This window comes from Chiloscyllium plagiosum, unplaced genomic scaffold (genome assembly GCF_037043375.1).
Source record: "Chiloscyllium plagiosum isolate Xiang-an unplaced genomic scaffold, Cpla_swu_hap1 HiC_scaffold_10, whole genome shotgun sequence".
NCBI lineage: Eukaryota > Metazoa > Chordata > Chondrichthyes > Orectolobiformes > Hemiscylliidae > Chiloscyllium > Chiloscyllium plagiosum.
Window position 1 is genome coordinate 60294504 of NW_028270148.1, and position 25583 is coordinate 60320086.

The following is a 25583-nucleotide window of genomic DNA, read 5'->3' on the forward strand; positions in this document are numbered from 1 at the left end:
AAACACAGAAGTTACATTTAAAAGATTGCTCTCAAAAATAATGTACAACTATGATAATATAAAAACAAATAAATTTATCTATCATAAAAATAAATTGAATTATCACAATTTGTATTTATTGTCTCCATTTTCATTCATCTTTGGGAGTCACCCATTTTCTAGTAGTAAATGTTATTGTGTAAACGCAGTGTTAAAAGCGTCAGTCTTGTTTTAGATATTTTCGTTGTAAAGAGTCATTTCTATAACAAAGGATCTCACGCCTTGTACAACACTGCCAAATAAAATACAATCCCTCCTAATTTGAAGATAATCTTTTTCCTTGTGTCACATTGGACACCGTCCCACTGCTTTGGAATGCACCCCATGACCCAAATGACAAAACAAGGCCTGACACAAACGGCAAAGCACAAGAGAGGAATAAATATAATAGTTATCACTGTGACAAAGTACTTTGAAAAATACTAGGGAAGCTAATGGGGCTGAAGACCAATAAGTCTCCTGGACCTAACGGGATACATTCTAGGATATTAAAAGTACTCACTACAAAGACAGAAGCAGCACTGGAAGTAATCTTCCAAGAATCCTTAGATTCTGGAAAAGTCCCACAAGATTGTTAGTCATTTATTCAAAAGGGGCAGGAGACAAAAAGCAAGTGACTATAGGTCAATTAGCTGAACATCTGTTATTGGGAAAATGATAGAGTCAGTTAGAAAGGACATAATAGCAGATATTGTAGAAATATTAGGTATGATCAAGCAAAGTTGGCATGGACTCAAAGAGGAAACCACGTCTGACAAATTTATTGGAATTCTTTGAGGCGGTAACAAGCAGGATAGGTAAAGGGGAAGTTGTGGCTACAATATATTTTGGTTTTCAGAATGTGTTTGATATGTAATAAGGTAAGAGCCCAAGGTGTGGAAGTAGTATATTAGCATAGATGGACAACTATCAAACTAACTAGGGCAGCACAGAGGTTCAGTGGTTAGCACTGCTGCCTCACAGCACTAGGGACCTGGTTTAGATTCCAGCCTTGGGCAACTATATGTGTTTGCACATTCTCCCCATATCTGCTTGGGTTTCCTCCAGGTGCTCCAGCTTTCTCCCACAATCCAAAGACGTGCAGGTTAGGTGAACTGGCCATGGTAAAATTGTCCGTAATGTTCAGGGATGTGTAGGTTAGGTGCATTAGTTAGGGGTAAATGTAGAACAGGAGGGGAATGGGTCTGTGCAGTTTACTCTTCGGAGGGTCAATGTGGACTTGTAGGGCCGAATGGCCTGTTTCCACATGGTGGTGAGTCTATGATTAACGATTCTCATCAAAGATAAAAGGTAGAATAAGGAGCTGCATTTCAGGATGGCGACCTGTAATTAGTGCAATCCCTCAGGGATCAGTCCTGGAGCCACAATTATTTACAATATATATTAGTAACTTAAATGACTAAAGTGAATATATGATCAAGTTTTCAGATGGGACAAAAATAGGTGGGAAGGTAAATGATGAAGATGACAATCTGCAGTGGAATCAAGATCAGCATTTAACGATTTTTTTGACTTTCTACTTAATAGGTTAAGCGAGTAGACAACTTGGCAGATGGAATAGAATACGAGAAAATGTGAGGTTATGCAGATTAGCAGGAAGAGAAGTTGAATATTATTTAAATGGAGAAAGACTACAGAAAGCAACAGCATAGAGGGATTTGGGAGTCCTCATACATGAATTATAAAAACTAGCATTGACATTCAGCTGGTAACATGGACGAAAATGGAAATGTTGGCCTTTGTTTCCAAGAAAATGAAGTCTTAAAATAAGGAAGTCTTCTTAATACTAAACAAGGCATGAGTCAAACCACAGCTGTAATACTGTGAACAGTTTTGGTTCCTTTATGTAAGGAAAGGCATATTGGCGTTGGAGGCTGTGTAGCAAAGGGTCACAACGCTGATCCCAGAGAATGAAGAGCTTGAGGAGATGTAATATAGTAGCGTTTGTGAACAAACATGTTTCCTGACTATGGCTAAAAATAATTGCACATAGTAATACAATTACAGCAGGGTAGGGTGCGAATGAACATTTATGATATGCTATTAAATGCAAGATGTCACAGACCACGAAGATTGGGAAAGCCAACCCACCTGAAAAGGTTTCTGAGAATGTCATGAACCAGTCAATGTCATTTCCTGTCTAATTAAGCTCCAACACCCACTTTTCTAAAAACTCCAGGTGGGCCCTGAAAATTTCACCCACATACCTCCTCTAAAATTGTATCCTTCAGTTTTTGGTGTTTTTATTACTTTCTTCTGGCCAAAATGAATCACTTCACATTTCTTGACATTAAATTTCATCTGCCACTGATTCCCCCTGCCCATCAACCCATCCCACCAAGTTGTCATTTTTTAAGTCTACACTACACTAATATATATTCGTCTGTGGTTCACATTACTTCCAAGTTTGACCATGAGAACCTTTTTCCACATATGGAGTCAGCTACTACGAGGGGGCATAGCTTTAAATTAAGGGGTGGTAGGTATAGGACAGATGTTAGGGGTAGATTCTTTACTCAGCGAGTCGTGAGTTCATGGAATGCCCTGCCAGTAGCAGTGGTGGACTCTCCCTATTTATGGGCATTTAAACGGGCATTGGATAGGCATATGGAGGATAGTGGGCTAGTGTAGGTTAGGTGGGCTTGGATCGGCGCAACATCGAGGGCCAAAGGGCCTGTACTGCGCTGTATTTTCCTATGTTCTATGTTCTACTACTGCAAATTTTGAAATTGTGTCCTGCACATTAAGGAGGAGAAAGTGAGGACTGCAGATGCTGGAGATCAGAGCTGAAAATGTGTTGCTGGAAAAGCGCAGCAGGTCAGGCAGCATCCAAGGAACAGGAGAATCGACGTTTCGGGCATAGGCCCTTCTTCAGGAATGAGGAAAGTGTGTCCAGCAGGCTAAGATAAAAGGTAGGGAGGAGGGATTTGGGGAAGGGGCGTTGGAAATGCGATGTGGAGGGAGGTCAAGGTGAGGGTGATAGGCCGGAGTGGGGTGGGGGCGGAGAGGTCAGGAAGATGATTGCAGGCTAGGAAGGCGGTGCTGAGTTCGAGGGATTTGACTGAGACAAGGTGGGGGGGGAGGGGAAATGAGGAAACTGGAGAAATCTGAGTTCATCCATTGTGGTTGGAGGGTTCTCAGGCGGAAGATGAGGCGCTCTTCCTCCAACCGTCATGTTGCCATGGTCTGGCGATGGAGGAGTCCAAGGACCTGCATGTCCTTGGTGGAATGGGAGGGTGAGTTGAAGTGTTGAGCAACGTGGTTGGGTTGGTTGGTCCGGGTATCCCAGAGGTGTTCTCTGAAACGTTCCGCAAGTAGGCGGCCTGTCTCCCCAATATAGAGGAGGCCACATCGGGTGCAGCGGATGCAATAGATGATGTGTGTGGAGGTGCAGGTGAATTTGTGGCGGATATAAAAGGATCCCTTGGGGCCTTGGAGGGAACTAAGGGGGAGAGGTGTGGGCGCAAGTTTTGCATTTCTTATGGTTGCAGGGGAAGGTGCCGGGAGTGGAGGTTGGGTTGATGGGGGGTGTGGACCTGACGAGAGAGTCACGGAGGGAGTGGTCTTTTCGGAACGCTGATAGGGGAGGGGAGGGGAATATATCCCTGGTGGTGGGGTCCGTTTGGAGGTGGCGGAAATGACGGCGGATGATACGCTGTACATGGAGGTTGGTGGGGTGGTAGGTGAGGACCAGTGGGGACCTCTGACCTCTCCACCCCCACCCCACTCCGCCCTATCACCCTCACCTTGACCTCCCTCCACCTATCGCATTTCCAGCGCTCCTCCCCCAAGTCCCTCCTCCCTACCTTTTATCTTAGCCTGCTGGACACACTTTCCTCATTCCTGAAGAAGGGCTTATGCCCAAAACGTCGATTCTCCTGTTCCTTGGATGCTGCCTGACCTGCTGCGCTTTTCCAGCAACACATTTTCAGCTCCTGCACATTAAGGACTCGTTTAATAATAAAAACCTGAAACCTTTTCAATGGAACCATGTCTGAAACAAGACTCTTCCTTGTAGTAAAAACAACATTTTGGTTACAGGTCATTCTGCTATAATGTGCATTTCATTAACACAAATTTGCTGTAACACGATTGACAAATTGGGGACACTTTTTAATGCCCAAACTTTTAAAACGTACGTTGGCTGTAACACGGTTACATCGCTAACACTTTAAGCGCTGTTTCTAAAGCATGATTTTTCTGTAATGCAGAGTTGCACCAGAATGCAACTACCATGTTGTAGAAAAACCTTCTGTATTTATTCCCAGCTAATTTAAGAACTAAATTATAACAACTTTTACAAAATCTGTGGCATGCTATCTTTTGACACATCCACTGAATCATTTGGATATTTTAAAAGGAAATATTTTGTTAACAGGTTTTAAAATCCATTCTAAACATGTTGAACAGATTTAAACCATTATTTTCAAGAACTGCTTACAATGGCATTAAGCTATTGGCTTGCAGATATGTAACAGAAGTAATTAAGTGATGCAAACATTAAAAAAGGCAGGCGTAATTTAAGACTTACTTTTCAAGTACAGGTGGGATGACCAGCTCTGGCCGCATCAAAGCCAAATTTTGAAGGGCCTGAGCAGCCTCCAGACTTCCAGTCTTACTGAACATAGCAAGCAATACAGGTTGTTTGATGCTTTCCACAAAATCAGTAATGTCCTGCTCTGTCAGTTTGTGGCTATCTGGTACAACATTTAGCCAACTTTCCTTTTTGTACCGCTCTCTGTGCAGTCTTCTCACAACACTAGCAGGTAAGCGTTGTAACAATTTCATCAGTTTCATCTGTTCAAAAATAAATCAATTCCGAGTCTATTAATTGTGAGGAAGGAAAAAGGAATTTACATGAATCGTGACGAATTATGATAAAAATTAGTTCTAAATATGAGATATTAAATATGAGATATTGCAAATCAAATACAATTCTTGATAGGCTTTCTCAGAATACAATGGGACTTTGATCAGGTGGGCAAATGGGCCTAGGAGTGGCAGATGAAGTTTCATTTAGGTATATGTGAGGTGCTGCATTTTGGTAGGGCAAATCAGGGCAGGGATTATACACTTAATGCTAAGGTTCTGGGCAGCGTTTCCGAACAAACAGACCTTGGGTTGCAGGTCAGTAGTTTCTTGAAAGCGGAGTTGCAGGTAGACAGGGTAGTGAAGGCATGATTCCTGATGAAGGACTTCTGCTCAAAAGATCAATTCTCCAGATCCTCTGATGCTGCCTGACTGCTGTGCTTTTCTAGCATCACACTCTCAATTCTGATCTCCAGTATCTGTGGCCCTCATTATCTCCCAGTGAAGGAAGCATTTGGCACACTTGCCTTTATTGGCCAGTGCACTGATAATAAGAATTGGGAGGTCATTTTGCAGCTATACAGGACACTGGTTAGGCCACTTTTGGATGACTGCATTCAATGCCAGTCTCCCTGCTTTAGGAAAGATGTTGTGAAACTGGAAAGGATTCAGAAAAGATTTACAATGATGTTAACAGGATTGGAGGGCTTGAGCTATCGGAAGAGGCTGAATAGGCTGGGGCTATTTTCTGTGGAGTGTCACAGGCTACAGGGTGACCATACAGAACTTTATAAAATCATTTGGGAGCATGGATAGGGTGAATAGTCAAAGTGTTTTCTCCAGGGTAGGAAGTTCAAACTACAGGACATCAGTTTACGGTGAGAGGATAAAGATTTAGAAAGGACCTATGGGGCAACTATTTCCACATAGAGAAGTGGTGCATGTATGGAATGAGGAGCAAGAGGTGATAGTGGAGGCAGGTACAAGTACAACATTTAAAAAGCATATGCATATATGAATAGGATGGGTTTAGAGGAATATGGGCCAAGTGCTGGCAAACGAGACAAAATTAATTTAGGATATCTGGTCGGTGTGAATGAGTTGGACTGAAGCATGTGTTTCCTTGCTATACATCTCTATGACGCAGTGACCCAAGTCAAGTGCAAGACAACTGGGAATATATAAATACACAAGTATGAAAAGGATGTAAAAGAGAAGAGGGGAAAAGGAAGATAGAAATGATAGCTCCATGCTTGCATTAATAAAAGCACGATGAATAATTTCCTGTATTTAAAATGTACCTTTATTATTCTAATATAAAAACTAAATAACTGACATGTTTATTACATGTAATTTCCTCCTTTGGATTTAATTGTCAATTAAAAAAAGCACGTAGAATAGTGTTAAAACGTGTGGAGGAGAAAAGAAATGTCAGTATCAAGGAATGTTAAAACACCAATAGTAGCAAAATATAGGTGCCCTAAAAGCATCTAAAAGTCTGTTTTCAAATTGTGCATTGTGGAAAATTCGCACTGCAAAAACTTTGGAAAAGCAATATCAATTAGGCAATAGAAAAATTATATAGAGCAAAATTGTAAGTAACAAATTAAAAACAAAGCTGGGGCAATGATATAAACTTTCCATACATAATCCTTAAGGTCCCAAATATAAACATTGGAAAAAAATAGTAGGGAGAAATAAAAATGAAATAATTTAAATAACTTCTGTTTTTATTTTAATAAATGGAAGAAAACTAACATTCAGTCATGATAGTCTTTTCCTTTTGAAAACTCCAATTCATTTTCAGCTAATTTTTATACATGGTTAATTATATCCCAATTTTACAACAAGTAGAGAAGTTTAGCATTAAGGGATGAAGAAAGAACGCTAAACTATTTATCCAGTTGGGGGTGAAAGCTACGGTATGACAAACTCCTGCTTTGATAAACTCCACGTTTATTTAAAGTAATAAAGTCTACAAGAAATGAGACCAAGTTACTGTGAAAAACATTAAGCAAACTCTCTGCTATGCTCCAAGTACTCCTGAAAAATATTATATTCCATATCAAATATACCCAACTATGCGCATTGGCATGCAGGTTTCTGAGATCTGCAAATTCCGTTGGACAAAGCGTTCCATTTAGGGATAGTCAGCATGGTTTTGTATGAGGGTAATAGTGTCTCACAAACTTCATTTTATTTTTAGGAAGTAACCAAAAAGATTGATGAGGGCAGAGCGGGAGACATTGTTTACATGGATTTCAGCAAAGCCTTTGACAAGGTTTGCATAGCAGACTAATTATGCAAGTTAGATTACATGGGATTCAAGTTGAGCTTGCTAACTGGATACAAAATTGGCTTGACAGTATAGGACAGAGGGTAGCTGCGAAGGGCTGTTTTTCAGACTGGAGGCCCATGACCACAGACATTGGTACTGGGTCCACTTTTGTTTGTCATCTATAGAAATGATTTGGATGATAATATAGGAGGCATGGTTAGTAGATTTGAGGATGACACCAAAATTGGTGGTGTTGTGGACAGTGAATGTTATTTAAGATTACAAAGAGATCTTGATCAGTTGGAGCAATGGGCTGATAATTAGCAGATGGAGTTTAATTTGGATAAATATGTGTTATTGCATTTTGGGAAAATAAACAAGGGCATGACTTATACAATTAATGGTCAGGTCCTGGGTAGTGCTTTGGAACAGAGACCGAGTTCAAGCATATCTTTCTTTGAAATTTGTATCACAGGCAGACAGGATGGTTAAGAAGGCTCTTAGCATGTTTGCTTTCATTGCTCAGACCTTGGCGTACAGGAATTGGGATGTGATGTTGAGGTTGCACAGGCCACAGGTGAGGCTTCATCCAGAGTACTGTGCACAGTTCTGGTCACCCTTCTGTAGGAAGGATATTATTAAACTGGAGAGAGTTCAGAAAAGGTTTACTAAGATGTTACCAGGAATGAGGGTTTGAATAATAAAAATAGGCTGGAGCAGAGGAGATTGACGGGTGACCATATTGAGGTTTATAAAATCATGAGGGGCATAGAAAGGCAAATAGCAACGGTTTTTTTCCCCCTAGGGTAGCGAATTCAAAACTAGGGGACATATTTTTAAGATGAGAGGTGAAAGATTTAACAAGGACAATGAGGGCCAATTTTGTTATTTTAGAGTGATTCATATGTGGAATGAACTGCCAGAGGAAGTGGTGGACGCAGATAGAGTAACACTTAAAAGGCAATAAATACATGAATAGGAAAAGTTTGGAGGGATAGGGGCCAAACGCAGGCAAGTGAGACAGGTTTAGTCTGGGAATATGGTTGGCATGGACTAGTTAGATGGAAGCGTCTGTTCCTACGCTGTATGACTAGAACTCTAAGCTTTATCCTGACAGCAGGGTTGCTTTACTGGCAATGCATACAGGTGAATTTAGTTTCTGTCTGGATTGGAAGAGTAAGCCATGTGGTACAATGGTAACGTTCCTACCTCTGGATCAGAAAGCCTGAGTTCAAGCCCACCTGCTCCATTAGTGTATCTCAACAAGTTTGAACATATTGCTTAAAAAAAATCTGTCTCATTCAGAAGATACAGGCATTTAAAAAGACAAAACTTTTCATGCCTAGGATTGAAACAACTTGGGTGGTGGCCCAAAAGCAGTATTGGATTGGCTTATCATTAAGAAGAACAGCTGTATTCAGTTCCATTGCAGTTAAAAGAATTAAATATCAGGCACTGTATACAATGTGGCCAACTGGATATTACTTGTTTTGCATCACTGCCAGATACGCTGTTTTTATCCAGCAAAGTGTCGACTGATTCTGCTCCTCCTTGAATCGAGTGTTTAGTTATGTTTACGTAGCCTTGCTCAATGATGTTTCAAGCTACTGACTGAGACAAAAATGTACAAGAGTCATAGGGAGTTATTCAGGGTTCAGTTTTGAGATACTACAACAGGTCCATTGAGATATGCATTAGGTATAGTTTGAATATTTATTTCACACTATCGGTACTGGCAGTCAAGAACATCCATTGAAATAAGTAAACAGCTAAACAGGCATAACAAGAATCAGAAGTACCTACCAACCATCTCCCATTATTAGAAGGATGATAGAATGATGCAATGCTGTTAAAAAATCCATTCAAATGCTTCTGTGCTAATTTACTGGGACCACCCTAACAAATTAAAAGATCTGAAAGTTAATCAAATTGCATTTCAGAGTGACATCCAATTACACACCACATTTTAATTCAAAGTGGAAGTCATTTTCAAACAAAAACATTTTGCACAATATGAAGACGTTACTTTCTCCAGTCTAAGTATGTGCCTTAATAGACAAATTCACAGTTGAAAATTACCAATTTTAACCAAATAACAGATAGCAAGAGTGGTAAGGCAGTTACCCATCAATGGAAATCGAGATTCCCAATCAATTTTCACTATTTGAGGAATTTGTGAAACAAAATCAATGGGCGATTGAGGCTGCAAAAGTGAGCAAAATGAATCAGAACAGTTTAGTAAAAATAGCTGAATAATCAACACATCCTTCTCTTCATTCACTAAGAACATAAGATATTGGAGGAGGAGTAGGCCATCGAGCCCTTCAAGCCTGCTCCACCACTCAATAAGATCAAGGCAGATCTTTGCGTGGCCCCACCTCCACTTCCCTGCCTGGGCGGCAAGGTGGCACAGTGGTTAGCACTGCTGCCTCACAGGACCAGAGACCCAGGTTCAATTCCTGCCTCAGGCGACTGACTGTGTGGAGTTTGCACATTCCCCCCCGTGTCTGCGTGGGTTTCCTCCGGGTGCTCCGGTTTCCTCCCACAGTCCAAAAATGTGCAGATCAGGTGAATTGGCCACGCTAAAATTGCCCGTAGTGTTAGGTGCAGTGATAAATGTAGGGGAATAGGTCTGGGTGGGTGCGCTTCGGCGGGTCGGTGTGGACTTGTTGAGCCGAAGGGCCTGTTTCCACACTGTAAGTAATCTAATCTAATCTAACCTTCTCACCAGTTGACGATGATGTCACAATAACAAATCTGATTGGACACAAAGAAAAGCAAAGTAGGGCAAGGCATGGCAGAACTTAGACACTTAATGGCAAGGTCCTGGGGAATGTTGCTGAACAAAGAGACCTCGGAGTGCAGGTTTATAGTTCTTTCAAAGTGGAGTCGCAGGTAGATAGGATAACGAAGGCAGCATTTGATATGCTTTCCTTTGTTGGTCATGAGAAAGTCTATAGCCTTAAAACTTGTTTTTAAACATTTAGACTAAAATGTAATGCTGAATTATAGAACACATTTACTGCACTAGAAAATAGACAGGCAGGAAGGCTCAGAAAAAGGGGGGAACTTAAGGAATGCAAAAGATAGGGACACCTGTGCTCACTATGTGATAACAGGATACTGTAAGACAATTAAGAACATTTGCCTTAGCATCAGTGAATCTGTGTGAACACGACACCAAGTGATAACATTCACAGCCATTCCCTTGTGAAATTAATGACAGTGTTTGATTCTGACCCTGAAACAAAACTTGGTACTATCAAAAACTTTGTAATTAATGGTCAGATGCTGCCAATTATAATGGATTCTTATTACTCCTTGCAAGCGGAGCAGTCAGAGAGAAAACAGAATCTTTGCTGTTACAAAGCTCTGACTTGAGAGTTCAGAAGGACAGTAGAGAGACCTGTTTAGTGCTGAGGCTGTTGAAGCCAGTAGAAGATTAACTCTTGGATTGAATTTAATTGCATTTTGGGACTTTATGATATTGAGTAGCCACTACCATTTATTAAATACAAACTCTAAAAGATAATATTGATGAAGCCTTAACTTACTTGCTGTTCTTGCAGACCACTCTACAGACCTTATGGGCTGTTCCACTGTCAATTCTAATTAATCAGATCTTATGTCTCATTTGAATGTGAATCACAAACTTGAAAAGAAGGCATGTTTAATTCGAGACTAATTAAATCACTTTAAATACAACCTTGCAGTAACATTTCAGCCTCCAGTACAGAATGATTCTGTGCTTCAGATAAAGAGCAGGAATCTGCTCCCAGCTTAAAATTATTCTCAACCTAACACCGAAGAGAATCTGACACAATCTGTGTCAGGAAGCCATTTTATGGTCAAAAGTTTGCCCCTCCTTGCTAAGGAGCCATTTCGTAAAACAATGTTATCAGCCATGCGAGCTGTGCAAGGTTACCTTATGACATCTCCCACTTAATTTAGACTGGTACTTCTTTATAGGAACTTATCTTGCCTGCAGATGCCTAACTCAACTGGGTATGTTTTTCCCACCTAATGTATAGCTCAAGGCCTGTAGGAGTGATAAGTCAAGCGCACACAATCTGTCAATTAACTTTTCTTCTTTACAAATTAATGTCTTTCACTGTAATTTGTCTAATTAAGAACATGCAATGCTTTTGTAAACTTTTGTATAAAGGAAGCCACTTTGTATCAGTACATCGGAGTAGCCTGCTGGGGTGCTTGAAGAGCTGGTACCCTACTCTCCTAGGTTCTTAGAACTTAATTTAGCTTATAGGTATCAGTGCTATGTTGTGACAGTGATGCTATTAGTGAATAAAGGGAATGACTAAAATTAAACTAATCTGTCTGTAAGAGGTTTTTAATTCCAAACTTCCAAAGAGTATGATCTCTGGGTTGAACCAAGAGAGAGGCTTTACAGGTCTCAGTCCACAAGGGATTCCCTGGGCTCTCACAAATCTCCACTTTAACAGTCAGAGAATTGAGCATAGGAGTTGGGAGTTCACATTGCAGCTATACGGGACATTGGTTAGGCGGCGATTGGAATACTGTGTGCAATTCAATATGCAAATAGACTGGGTGAATAATGTTGCCATTGGATCCAAAGAAAGGGAATTCATGGAATGCTTACAGGATGGCTTTTTGGAACAGCTTGTCATGGAGCCCAGAAGGGAGCAGGCTATTCTGGACTTAGTGCTATGTAATGAGCCAGACTTTATAAAAGATCTTAAAGTAAGGGAAGACTTAGGAGACAGCAATCATAATATGGTAGGGTTCAGTCTGCAGTTTGAAAGAGAGAAGGCAAAAGCAGATGTAATGGTGTTACAGTTAAATAAAGGTAATTACAAGGGCATGAAAGAGCAACTGATAAAAATCAACTGGAAGCAGAGCCTATCGGGAAGACAGTAGAGCAACAATGGCAGGAGTTTCTGGGTGTAATTGAGGACACAGTTCATCCCAAAGGAAAGAAAGATTATCCGGGGAGGATTAGACAGCCATGCCTGACAAAGGAAGTCTGGAAATGTATCATAGAAAAAGAGAGAGCCTATAAAGTGGCCAAGAGCACTGGAAATCAGAAGATTGGGAAGACTACAAAAGCAAACAGAGGATAACAAAGAGAGAAATAAGGAAAGAGATGATGAAATATGAAAGTAAGTGAGCCAGTAATATTTGAAATCATAGCAGATGTTCCTTTCAATACATAAGAAATAAACGAGAGGCAAAAATAGACATTGGACCGCTCCAAATTGATGCCGGAAGGCTAGTGAAGGGAGGTAAGGAAATAGCTGAAGAACTTAATAAATACTTTGTGTCAGTCTTCACAGTGGAAGGCATGAGTAATATCCAAACAATTAACGAGAGTCAAGGGGCAGAGTTGAGTATGGTAGCCATTACAAAAGAGAAAGTGCTAGAAAAGCTAAAAGGTCTAAAAATTGATAAATCTCCTGGCCCCAATGAGCTACATCCTAGAGTTCTGAGGGAGATGGCTGAAGAAATAGCGCAGGTGTCGGTTGTAATCTTTCAAAACGATCACTGGAGTCAGGGAAAGTCCCAGATACTTTGAAAATTGCTGTTGTAACCCCCTTCTTCAAGAAAGGATCAAGACAAAAGATGGAAAATTATTGGCCAATTAACCTAACCTCAGTTGTAGGTAAAATTCTAGAATCCATCGTGAAGGAGGAGATTTCTAAATTCTTAAGATAAAAGGGTTCTTTTTTGGAATGGCAGCTAGTGACAAGTGTGTCCCACAGAGTTCCGTGTTGGGGCTGCAGCTGTTCACTTTATATATTAAATGACTTGGATGAAGGGACTGGGGGCATTCTGGCAAAATTCACCGATGATACAAAGTTAGGTGGCCAGGCAGGTAGTTGTGAGGAGGTGGGGAGGCTGCAGAAACATTTAGACAGTTTAGGAGTGGCCCAAGAAATGGCTGATGAAATTCAATGTGAGCAAATGCTAGGTCTTGCACTTTGTAAAAAAGAATACAGGCAAGGACTATTTTCTAAATGGTGAGAAAATTCATAAAGTCCAACAACAAAGGGATCTGGGAGTGCTAGTCCAGAATTCTAAGGGTTGAGTCTGAGGTTAAGAAAGCAAATGTAATTTTGTCATTTATCTCAAGAGGGTTGGAATGTAAAAGCAGTGATGTGCTACTGAGACTTTATAAAGCTCTGGTTAGGCCCCATTTAAAATACTGTTTTGAGCCCCACGCCTCAGGACGTACATACTAACACTGAAGCATGTCCATTGATGATCCCTGGAATGGTGGGCCTAACATACAATGAACGGCTGAGGATCCTGGGATTGTATTCATTAGAGTTTAGAAGGTTGAGGGGATAGAAACTTAGAAGATAATGCATGACAGACAGCGTGGACACTGAGAATTTGCTTCCAATAGGGTGGGATACTAGGACCCCTGGGCATAGCCTTAGAATTAGAGGAGGTCAATTTAAAATGGAAATGAGGAGACATTTCTTCAGCCAGAGGATTGTGGGCCTGTGGAATTCATTGCCATGGAGCGCAGCAGAGGCTAGGACATTAAATATCTTCAAGGCAGAGATTTATAAATTCTTAATCTCGCAAGGAATTAAGGCAAACGGGAAAAGTGTGGGTAAGAGGCGTTCAAATGTCCATCAGCCATGATTGAATGGCGGAGTGGACTCAATGGGATGAATGTCCTTACTTCCACTGCTATGTTTTACGGTTTAATTCAGGTCTCCCTCCTATTGGAAGGATGTTGTGAAACTTGAAAGTGTCCAGAAAAGATTTACAAGGATGTTGCTAAGTTGAGGAGTTTCGCTATAAGGAGAGGCTGAATAGACTGGGGCTGGTTTTCCCTGGAGCATCGGAGACTGCAGAGTGAACCCGGAGGCTTAGAACATCATTCGGGGCATGGATAGAGTTAGATGACAAGATATGCATGTGCATGCCTGCACCCATAACTAGAGGGCATAGGTTTAGGGTGAGAGGGAAAAGATTTCAAAGGAACCGAAGGGGCAACTTTTTCACAGAGGGTGGTGCTTGAATGGAATAAGCTGCCAGAGGAAAGGGTGAGGCTGGTACAATTACAACATTTAAAAGGCATCTAGATGGGTACATGAACAGGAAGGGTTTAGCGGGATATCGGCGAAATGCTGTCAGATAAGACTACGCTAATTTAGGATGTCTGGTCGACACGGACAAGTTGGACTGAAGTGTCTGTTTCCGTGCTGTCTCTCTCTATGACTCCACGTATACTGAGAGATTGAATAAAACTTTATATAACATAGCTTCTTCACCACAAAGATAATTCAAACAAAATACTTAAAATAAAACAAAGAACTTGCTATGAATTGCAATAAATCCATAATCAAATACTAACCAGCATGGAAGTGATCCAAACCACCACATGGCCAATATCATAAGCACTTGACAAATATTTGGAAATTAAAACTTGGCTACTTCCTACTGGCAGATTTAAGCTTCTCAAAAATCTGGTAAAAATCTGGAATATACATAAATTATTCAATAAACAATTTTATATAAAACATAACTTTAATTTTATTTAAAAAACAATGAACACACACATAGGATTAAAATTGTAACAGCATCTTTTCTTGTAATAGATGATCATTGATAATCAACTACAAAATAGGCAATAATAAAATTGATTAAAATGTTTTGACAATTACAACTTTTAATTATTTATACTGTCAAGCTCCAAAAACACAAGCTAATATGCCTGAAAACAGCAAAGTAATTTACCTTTGGAATATATTCATCCCAATCTATGTACCCAATGTTATCCATAGCCAAGCGTGCAAACAGGTTTACCAGATTCTATCAACAGAAAACAAATCTTCAAGTTCCAATGCATTAACTTTATGAACAAGTAAATATCAATTTAGAAAAATCTCCTTAAAATTATTGAACATTTACTCTATTATCAGAAAGCATACAATTAGAGCTTTTTTTAAAAAAATTTCATTCAGGGGATGAAAGATTTACTGATCAGGTAGATTTATTGCCCATCTATATTTCTCGAGAAGGTGGCGGCTAGCTGCCTTCTTAGAGCCACTGCAGTCCATTTGGCATGCAAAATAGTCTCAGACTAATCTCTTTGTTAGGCTAATCTGGTGCCAATCCTGGCATGTCCTCTTGCACTCTTCACTGAACCAGGGTTCACCCCCAGTTCTGAAGGATCACTGGACCCAAAACATTGACTCTGCTTTCTCTCCACAGATGCTGCCTTATCTGCTGTTTTTGAGCACTCGGCTCGATGGTAATGGTAGAGTTGAGATTAGGCCACAAGGTTACAGTTTGAGTGGGGAGTAAAATTTCACTAACCCTTAGTCCACACACAGTCTCATGGATGCCCAATTGAATTTGCAACACGTGTTTGAAATCTCTCTCATTTAGCATGGTGGTAGTGCCACATAACATAATGGAGGGTATTCATAAGAATCACAGATGGTACTGATACTGTTATGGACAGATGCATTTACAGCAGATAGATTGGTACGGATGAGGTCAATTATATTTTTCCCTCATTATTCTTTCAAATATTGTTGTAGACCAAATGTAGCAACTTTATCTTTAGGTCTTGACCATCTTGGTCAGTAATGGTGCTGTCAGATCATTCTTTGTAATGAACATCAATGCCCCACCAAGAGCACATTCTGCACCCTAGCAATCCTCAGAGCTTCCTCCAAGTGGTGTTCAATATGAACATGCACCAAATTATCAGCTGAGGTAGGGACAGCAGTCAGTAGCAGTTAAGGTTTTCTTGCCCATGTTTGATCTGATGTCACCACAATACACAGGGTCTGAAATCAATAGACGATTCCTAGAGCAATTCCATCCTGACAGGATACTATTATGCCGCCATCTGTCCTGCCAAGATTTTTTAGATAGCGGTGTCTAGGAAACTGTCTGCAAAGTATGATTCAGTATGGTTGTCAGGCTGTTCCTTAACTGTCTGAGAGACAGCTCTTCCAAGACAACTATGCAGGGTGAACACAGCCAAACGTGCAACTGTCATTTTTTTTAAATGGAAGGATTAACAGCTTGATATGACCAAGTGGCTTACTAGGCCATTTCAGAGGGCAGTTAAGAATCTATCACACATAGAGTCACACATAGGTCAGACCAGATAAGGACAACAATGGTTTCCTCCCTTAAAAATCCAGTTTTTTAAAATTCAAATTCCATACCTGCACAAGTGGATTTGAACCTATGTGCCTAGTGTCTCTGGATTACCAATCCACCTTAATATCACTATGCCATCATCTCTCATGAATCCGACTTGGGCACTTTTAGAAAATTTAAGCAAATAAAAAGTACACTGAACTCAATAACTACAGCTTTTGGAACTATAATGCTTTCATCACTTTATGGATGATCCCAAAAACATCAACTCTAATGACATGCTCCATAAAATGACTCTGTAGGAAGGATATTATTTGTAGGAAGGTTCAGAAAACGTTTATCAGTATGCTGCCGTGTATGGAAGGTTTGAATTATAAGGAAAGACTGGATAGGCTGCACGTTTTTCACTGGAGCAGAGGAGATTGAGAGGCGACCCGAAAGAAGTTTATAAAAGAGAGGTATAGACAAAGTTAATGGTAATTGTCTTTTCTCTCGGATCGGAGATTTCAAGTCTAGGGGGCACATTTTAAGGTGAGGGGAGAGATTTAAAGATGACATATGGGGCAAATCTTTTCCACAGAAGGTGGTTTGTGTGGCATGAACTTCCTGAGGAAGTGGTGAATGTGGGTACAATTATAACACTTGGTCAAATACAATATGAGAGATTTGGAGGGACATGGGCCAGGAGCAGGCAGGTGGGACTAGTTTTAGCTTGGGATTAGGAATGGCATGGGCTAGATTATCAAGCTGTATGAATCCATTACTCTAAGCTTAAATTCATCTGTAACAATTCAAACCTTTCATTTGTAGAAGTCCAAACAAAAACTGCTTTACAACGATGCTAGTAATTTGAATACTATGTGCTGCAACACTAGAGAAGGTTACTGAGATCAGATGGAGCGAGGCCATGGAGAGATTTGAACAATCTTGGGAATTTTAATTTTTGAATCTCTGGTAAACAAGGAATAAGTCAATAGGTTCCATGTACACCTTGGTGCTGGGATAGGAAACAACATTTTAGATGAACAGATACCATCCAGAAGAGTTCTGCAATAGTCAAAGATTAGCAGTGATGTTTCTTGTCAGCTTATGGGATAAGGTAGAGGTGGATGGAGGTGAAGGGAATCAATCTTTGAGATGCAGAGGACACAGATTAACAGTAAAACAGAAAATTATGGAAATATTCAATATCATCAGAGCGTGAAGTAAAGTTAACATTTTTGGATAATGGTAATTTTTAACTGTTTTCCTGAGATTTAGACTTGGATACTGTCAGCTAATCAACATCTGCAGATGTCTTCAATAGACTCTCACTATTAGACAGGTGAGCTGTGACTCTATTGGGAGCTCTCCCATCAGAGTCAAAAGTTCCACTCCAGGAGGACAAAACTTAAGGCCAAGATTACAGCCCAGTAAGACAGGAAGGCTCCATTGCCGAAGGTGCCATCTTTAAATTATATAATAAACAGAAGCCCTCTGCTTCCTCAGCTGGTTAACCAAAATCCCATTCCATAATTCTGCAAAAGAAGGGGGAGGTTACTCCCAGTGGCCTGGTCATTACCTATCCATCAAATTAACCCTGACAGTTTCTGGTTAGTATTGCATTGCTGTGATAGAGTTTGCCATGTGAATGTTACAAGACTACAGATTTAAAGCCCTTCATTGACCATCAAGCACTCTGCAGTCCTGAAACGCATATGCAGAGGAACCTCGAAAATCCAGCATTCAATTATCTGAATTGCAAGATCCTGATGCTTGGCTAAGCTATGTTATCCGGCATTAGATTAACCAAACGAAATACTCCCCACCCGGTATCCTTCAAATAATTTCCTCTGTAAATGAGTGTCTTTTTTTTAAAAAAACAGTTCATGGAATGATTGGCTTACCCCTTCCCATTGAGGGAGGTTTTGAACAGTGATGTAAAGGTGTATTAATTCATCAAACCAAAGCCTGCAGGAAATAAAAAAATTCAAAATACATTATTGAAAACAGATCAGCAATTGCAACATCAATAAACAATGACTGCCTTTGAGTTAAGATACATGTAGATTTCTGTACATTTCCATTCAATGAGCTGATCTCCTGCAATTGATCACATGGGGTGAAAAGAGCAAGTGTAGTCGTTAAGTGACAGAGGTTTGAGGGCAGGAAATATTTGAACTAAGGACAACTGAAGAAACTAAGCTCCCATTTTAAAGTGATATTCTATATTTCTATAGTAAACTGTTTTCATTTTTACAATGCAAAGTACTTCAATAAAACAAGCACAATGCAAGTTCACTCTTTCATAGTGAAACATGACTGTGGCTCTACCAAGATGATGCCAGCACCAATGTTAAATAGACAGATTTTATTGCAAACAGCACAAAAAGTTGATAAATGTGTAGTAAATGAATTTTGAATGCATTAAATTAGTTTTCCATAGGGTTGCTATCAAATTGAAGAATGTGAAGATATACCATTTCTCATTATATCTCCATCTCTGTTTCTCTCTGCTTCAACCATCAACTCCATTCTTGGATTCTGCTCTGCAGCACTGAGTATTAACAGTTTCTCTTGCACTCAGTCCTAAATCACTTGAAATTAATCTGTGTCACTTCATTCTCTGTTCTATTACGAGTAACGTTTTTTAATCATCAAATTTCATCCCAAAATAACATTACATACTTTCCAACAATTCATTTCATTTTATTTTGTCCTAATCATTATTAAACTTTATGATCTCAAACCATGAAATATGATGCTTTTAAAATTTGTGAACTACCTCCAAGGATCTCATATCGTCTGTATATTCTTCCAGAGTTACTGTAGATTTTTATGTCTAGTCAACTTTTGAAGCTTCAAAAACCCTATCAAAAATGGAGGCTGACTTACATTCAAAACAAAGCAGTAAATCACCAGATGAATGTGGGTGCTCACGATCTCTCAGATTTGCCATGCAGGAGGTATCGGCCGTGTGTGTCTTAACCTATTGTGCATCTTTGTAACACAGCCTGCTTTACCTGTTTGATCCTTTGCACCTACCTATAACATGTAGGAGGTTGACTATAAGTACAGTATGTCACAGCATGCAAGTACGTATGAGTCGGGGGGAGAAGAGTTGCAGGGAATCAACTTATAAACCAAGATATGCTGCTTGTGGCTGATAAAACTCGACTGTCTTACACACCATAATACACAATACTTTTTTTTTTAAAATGTTAGAACAACATTCAGTTAAATCCTCAGTTGAAATAGCGTCCGCATTCTCGAACAGCGGCGCTTTAAAGTGAACCCAAGGTTCTCAAAAGAATTCAATATTAAAACTGGACTTCAGTCCCTTTGGACATTTCTTGACCAGAATACCCAATGTACAAGTTACAGCACTGTTCTAAACAGATGCAATACTGTGTATTCACAGCTGAAATAACTTCCTAAACAAACAATAAATAGGAAATAAATACTGCAACGTTAGGAATTTTAGTACTATTTTCAGCTAAGAAAAGTATGTTAAAATGCTATATATTTCAAAATACTTATATTCAAATAAAAACAATTTTGAATAAAGAAACAATTTACAGTTAATGCTCGAATTAGTCAGCAGTTTTAAATTGACCCCATCTGGTGACAGATGTTGATTATGCAGGTAGCAGCTGAAGTTGCAAAACAATTGACACCAATTAACTTTTCCACTAGATAGAGCGGCACGGTGGCACAGTGGTAAGCACTACTGCCTCACAGCGCCAGAGACCCAGGTTCAATTCCCGCCTCAGGCGACTGACTGTGTGGACTGTTTCCTCCCACAGTCCAAAAATGTGCAGGTTAGGTGAATTGGCCATGCTAAATTGCCCACAGTGTTAGGTGAAGGGGTAAATGTAGTGGAATTGGTCTGGGTGGGTTGCGCTTCGGCGGGTCGGTGTGGACTTGTTGGGCCAAAGGGCCTGTTCCCACACTGTAAGTCATCTAAACTTCAATCAAAGTTTTTTGTCCTCATGATTCCATTAACGTTAAATGATTAGGAGATGGGGAGTGGCAGGATTTGAAACACTGCAGAAAAGGGAAATGTTCACTTTGCAGGTTACAGAATAGCAAGTCTGTGACAAATTAGGTTCAAGTAAAACTTGCAAACTTTAAATGGATATATTGAGATTATTTTATTAAGAGTGTTAAATTGAAATGATGTTGCTTGGCAATGCTAAGCAGAAGCTCATTGTATACTGACATGGCATTTCATATCTGACTTTTTCACCCATTCCATCTCCTTATAGATTCTTGCAGCTGGAAGGGCTGCTCAAAATAATGGATTTATGAAAATGGACAATAAATGAGGCAGGCTGGGAACTTGAGACAAGCCTTGATCAAAGTGACTATGCTAATAAACATGCTGCAGAATCCAGACAGGTTGCAGCTACAGACACACAGTATCCAACTGACCCAGCAGCTGTAGACAATACAACTTCCCATGCCATGCCCAGGACAATCACAAACACAGGGGCACCTCACACCTTTATTTGCAGAGGGCTACTTGACCTATGTGCACCCAATGCCTCCAGAAATGGATGCTTAAGGACCATCCTGCCATCGACAAGTCAAGGCCTGTTTGGGTCCTGATTGATCTATTGGAGGATATTAAAGACCCTGCTAAAAGGGCTGGAACAACTACTAAGTATAAGAGCTGCAACACCACCCTCAGAGGCAGTAATTCAAGACCAATCACTGAAGACACCCCTGAGACCACCAGGAGAAGACAACCAGACAATCATCACCACATGGATCAAAGCCAAGATTGAGTGTGGTGGTACACGATCATCCAAAGTTAAAGCACAAGATAGTTGATTAGATTTATAGTGTAAATTGTCAGTTTGTAGTGTATTTTGTTGGAATAGTATTAATTGCGGTTAATAAACATTATTGTTTATTATTATTCCTTTACTAGATATAAGAGTTAAACACACTGTGTGGTAGGCACAACATCTGTAACCTTGAGTTATTTAGTGACTATTATTGCATGATCTGTAAACTTAGCCCATTTAGCCAGACATCAAACTTATCATAAAGTGAACCTGAGATTCCAGAAGAGAACCTTGTTGGATATTATTGATCATAGAGTCAAACAGCATGGAAACAAGCTCTTTGGTCCAACTCATTCACACTAACCAGACTTCCCAAACTGATCTAGTCCTATTTGCCAGCATTTGGTCCATATCCCTCTAAATCCTTTGTATTCACTTACCTGTCCAGATGCCTTTTAAATTTTGTAATTGTACCAGCCTCTGGCAGTTCATTCCATACATGCACCATTCTCTGCATGAAAAAATTGCCCCTTAGATCTCATTTAAACCTTTCCGCCAACTTAAACCTAGGCCTGTAATTTTGGATGCCCCCACCCTAGGGAAAAGATCTTTGCTATTCACCCTATTCATGCCGTTCATGATTTTATAAACCTCTACAAGGTCACTCCTCAGCCTCCAACGCACCAGGGAAAAAAGCCCCAGCCTATTCAGCCTCTCCCTGTAGCTCAAACCCTCCAATCCTGGCAACATTCTTGAAAAGATTCAGAAAAGATGTGCAAGTTTCACAACATCCTTCCTATAAGAAGAACAATCAGAATTGTAAGCAATATTCTAAAAGTGGCAGCATGACATCCCAACTCCTTTGCTCAATGTATTGAACAATGAAAGCAAGCGTGTCAAATGTCTTCTTCAGCACCCTATCTCCTTGCGATTCCACTTTCAAGGAATTATGCAGCTGCACCCCAGGTCTGTTTTGCAACACTGCCTAGGACCCTACCCTTAAGTGTGTCAGTCTTGCCCTGGTTTGCCTTATCAAAATCCAACACCTCATTTTTATCTAAATTAAACTCCACCTGCCACTCCTCAGCCCATCTGATTAAGGTCCTGTTGTACTTGGAGAAAATCTTCTTCACTGACCATTACACTTTCCAATCTAATTTGGTGTCATCTGCAAATTTACTAACATGCTTCCTTCATTCACATCCAAAACATGTGGACATGCTGTTGCTTTCTGCAAAAAAAAATACTTCCAACTTTGAGAAAATAAGCTTAACTTCTCACCCTTCCTCACTTCTATTATTAAAGAAAATTTATTTTCTTCCTTCAATTCTATATCCCATCAGTGGCTCCAATTGTTTTTATCGTGAGAAACCTTATCAAAGGCTTTCCAAAGATTCATGGCTACATTTCCCACATCCACAATATCATCAAGAATTCTATTAAACTTATCATCTGCAATCATCTTTTCTGAAATTTATATCTGCTGCTTCAATACAATTTTTAAACAAAGGTTATCAATGTTGGTTAGTCCATCATTGGAAAGTGATAGACAAAAATATCTGTACTTATCGAACAAAAATGAACGAATTTGGATTGAATTACAATTGCCTGTGCACCTCCAGTCACTTTAAAAGAGAGTCTGAATACAGAGGTCCAAGAAATTAATCTTTTAGAGCTTGAGAATGCTGTACAAAAGAGGGAGAGAAACCAGGGAAGGAAAAATAAAACCTAAAAGCAGTATACTAAAAGATCTGCATACTCACCTGAATCCTTTATGATGCAGATGAGGAGGGAGTGTGGTAGGAAGAAACATTTCAAAATAGCTGACTGCTTTCTGCATAGTAACATCAAAAGGACACATCAATGGCTTCCATTCATCTAACATCTCTGCTGTAGCTTCATCTGGAAAATACCTGAATAAACAAGAAGTTTAGTTACAAAAATCCATTCCTAACACAATATCATGAACAGTACTCCTCACACAATTTAAAATATTTTATAATGTTCAAAGCCAGACGCTACTTCGCAATAGAGCTTAATCTGTCCCTTAATAATTGTTCATAGCAGCTTCAAAAAGCTGCAGAATTCAGATAAACAAAAGAATGCTTTTTTAAAAAAATCCACTGTCCATTTGACAGAAAGAATATGAATAGTTGAAATCAATTAGTTGGAAAATAAATACATATATACTCATCTGGGAGTTAATAATTCATGAATATTTACTTTGCCTAAATAAGTCATCAATTTCTTCAGAACAATCTTTACCAAATGTTTGTTTTTGTACATTTGGAACTAGGATAATCTCGCTTACACAATCAACTTCTTGCCTCTAGTAGCATTTGTCTAGTATCACAGCTTTCTACACTACCCAACATTTCACATCCAGTAAATTCAAACAAGAACTTTATTGTACTCATGCAAAAAACATAAAAAGCAAATGTTATGTTGATTTTCATTGCAGTAGGTGTGAGTACAGGAGTAAAGATGTCATACCATGAGACTTTGGTGAGATCACATTGGAAATATAGTGTGCAACTTTAGTCTCCATATTTGAGTGGTAGATTCACATTGGAAACAGTGCAAAGAAGGTTCACTAGGTTGGTCCTAGAACTGAGAGGATTGTCCTAAGTGAGAGGCTGTGTAAACATGCCTGTGTTCTCTGGACTTGAGGATCAAGAATTGATATCATTGAAACACAAGATTCTGAAGGAGCTTGATATGGTAGAGGCTGAGAGATTGTTTCCACTCGTCAAGAAATTTAAAACACATAGGCAGAGTCGCCCAACAAGGGCTGATAAGTTTGAGATCAGGAGAAATTACTTCACTTGATGATTATGATTTTTAAAAATCTTTTCTTAGCAGGTCAGCATCAATTGCCCGTGTGTAATTGCCCTTGAGAAGGTGAAACACCCTCTCTAACCAGTACTGACCTTGATGTATAGATATTCTCAAAGTGCTGTTCAAATTGAAGCACAGGATTTTAGCCTTACGATAGCAAAAAGCAGTGACATAGTTCAAAGTTAGAATAGTGTGTGTCTTGGTGGGAAACTTGCAAGTGATGGTGTTTCTGTGCAACTGCTCTCCTTGTCCTTCTAGGTTGCAAAATATGTTGGAATGTATTATTGAAGGAGCTTAACTGAGTTACAGCAGGAAGTTGTGTAGCTCGGTCCAGTTCAGCTTCTGCTGAACCTTTAAAAAGTCTATTGCGGAGGATTCGGTGATGGTAAAGCTATTGAATGTAAAAGGGACATGGTTAAATCCTCTCTTTTCTAAGACAGTCATTGTCTAGCATTTCTGATGCAAATGGTAATTGCCACTTATCAACACAAGCCTGTATGTTGCCCTTGTCTTGTCATACATAGACACGGACTATTGTGCATCTCAGCAGTTGTGAACTGCACAATCAGCAGCAAATAACGCCCACCCCTTCTCAACAGAAAGTGGTTGAGCCTTAGGCACTCTCCTGAGAAACAGTAATATACTAGGATTGAGTGACTGACCAACAATAACTAAATGATCTTCCTACATGTTAGATATAACTAACCTGCAGATAGATTAACCCACCCTTCTCCTTCAATTCGCATTGATCTCAGCTTTATTAGAGCTTCTGAATATTATATTGGATTAACTGCTGCGACACACACTTCACCTTTGGAGTTCCATTCTATGGTCCATGTTTGGATCAAGACTGTTGAGAGGGGTCAGGTGGCCCTCCCAGAATCCAAAATCGAGCAAACAAGTTAATGCTAAGCAATTGCCTATTGATAGCACTGTCAGCCCTCCACTCACTTTGCTATTCTTTGGCATACTCAACCGCATAAAGTTGTGGGGGTTCCATCATTGATGAAATTCCAGGCTGAGACACAGGTATTTGGTCTCTCAGGGAATCAAGGGATACAGGGTGTCGGCAGGAAAGTGAAGCTGAAGTCCAAGACCTGCTATAATCGTACTGAATAGCAGAACAGTCTTTAGGTGCTGTACAGGCTACTCCTGCTCTATCGTTTGCTCTTGTAGTGTGGTAAGAATAAGATGATAGGATGGTAATATAAACAACTATTACTTCAAACATTACTAATATCAATATCTAAAGGTGTAAGCTCAGATGCATCAATATTGGGATATTGTCAAAAGAAATGGTGAAATGGAACTGGCACTATTAGTGATAACCAAATAGAAGTCCAACCATAGACATAAGCTGTTTGGAGTACAGTCGGTTCTGCTTTAATGTGTGCTTCTTCAACATGAATTGGCTTTAACATGTTTGAAGAATTTAGACTTATTTGTTGAATGCAAACGTTACTTACATGTATTGGCTATAATGCGATTCCAACCCCATTAGTTTAAATGGCACAGCTAGTGCACGATTTTCTTATTGCGCAAGAACGGAACTATCGCATTATATCAGAACCAACCGAATGCCTCAGCTTTACCTCTCCAGAAAACAGACAGATAGTCAAACATTCACTCATATCAATGATTGGTGGAATAATCGTACCAACTCTACCAAAGTGCACTGAGCAAGGTATTATGCCTCAGCAGAGAATCCCAGCTCAGGTCATTCTATTGTGTAA

At 39.8% G+C, this 25583-nt stretch overlaps 1 protein-coding gene across 2 annotated transcripts in view; it reads right to left on the reverse strand.

Moving 5' to 3' along the window:
• Window positions 1-25583, reverse strand: part of LOC122552867 (proteasome activator complex subunit 4-like) — a 194689-nt gene that overhangs the window by 123449 nt on the left and 45657 nt on the right. For both annotated transcript variants that reach the window (XM_043695950.2, XM_043695948.2), the window contains 6 exons: window positions 22776-22925; window positions 18127-18190; window positions 14858-14932; window positions 14475-14597; window positions 8930-9022; window positions 4571-4836 (listed from right to left, as the gene is read on the reverse strand). In XM_043695950.2, the coding sequence (XP_043551885.2) occupies window positions 4571-4836; window positions 8930-9022; window positions 14475-14597; window positions 14858-14932; window positions 18127-18190; window positions 22776-22925 (771 nt within the window). The remainder of the gene's footprint in view (window positions 1-4570; window positions 4837-8929; window positions 9023-14474; window positions 14598-14857; window positions 14933-18126; window positions 18191-22775; window positions 22926-25583) is intronic.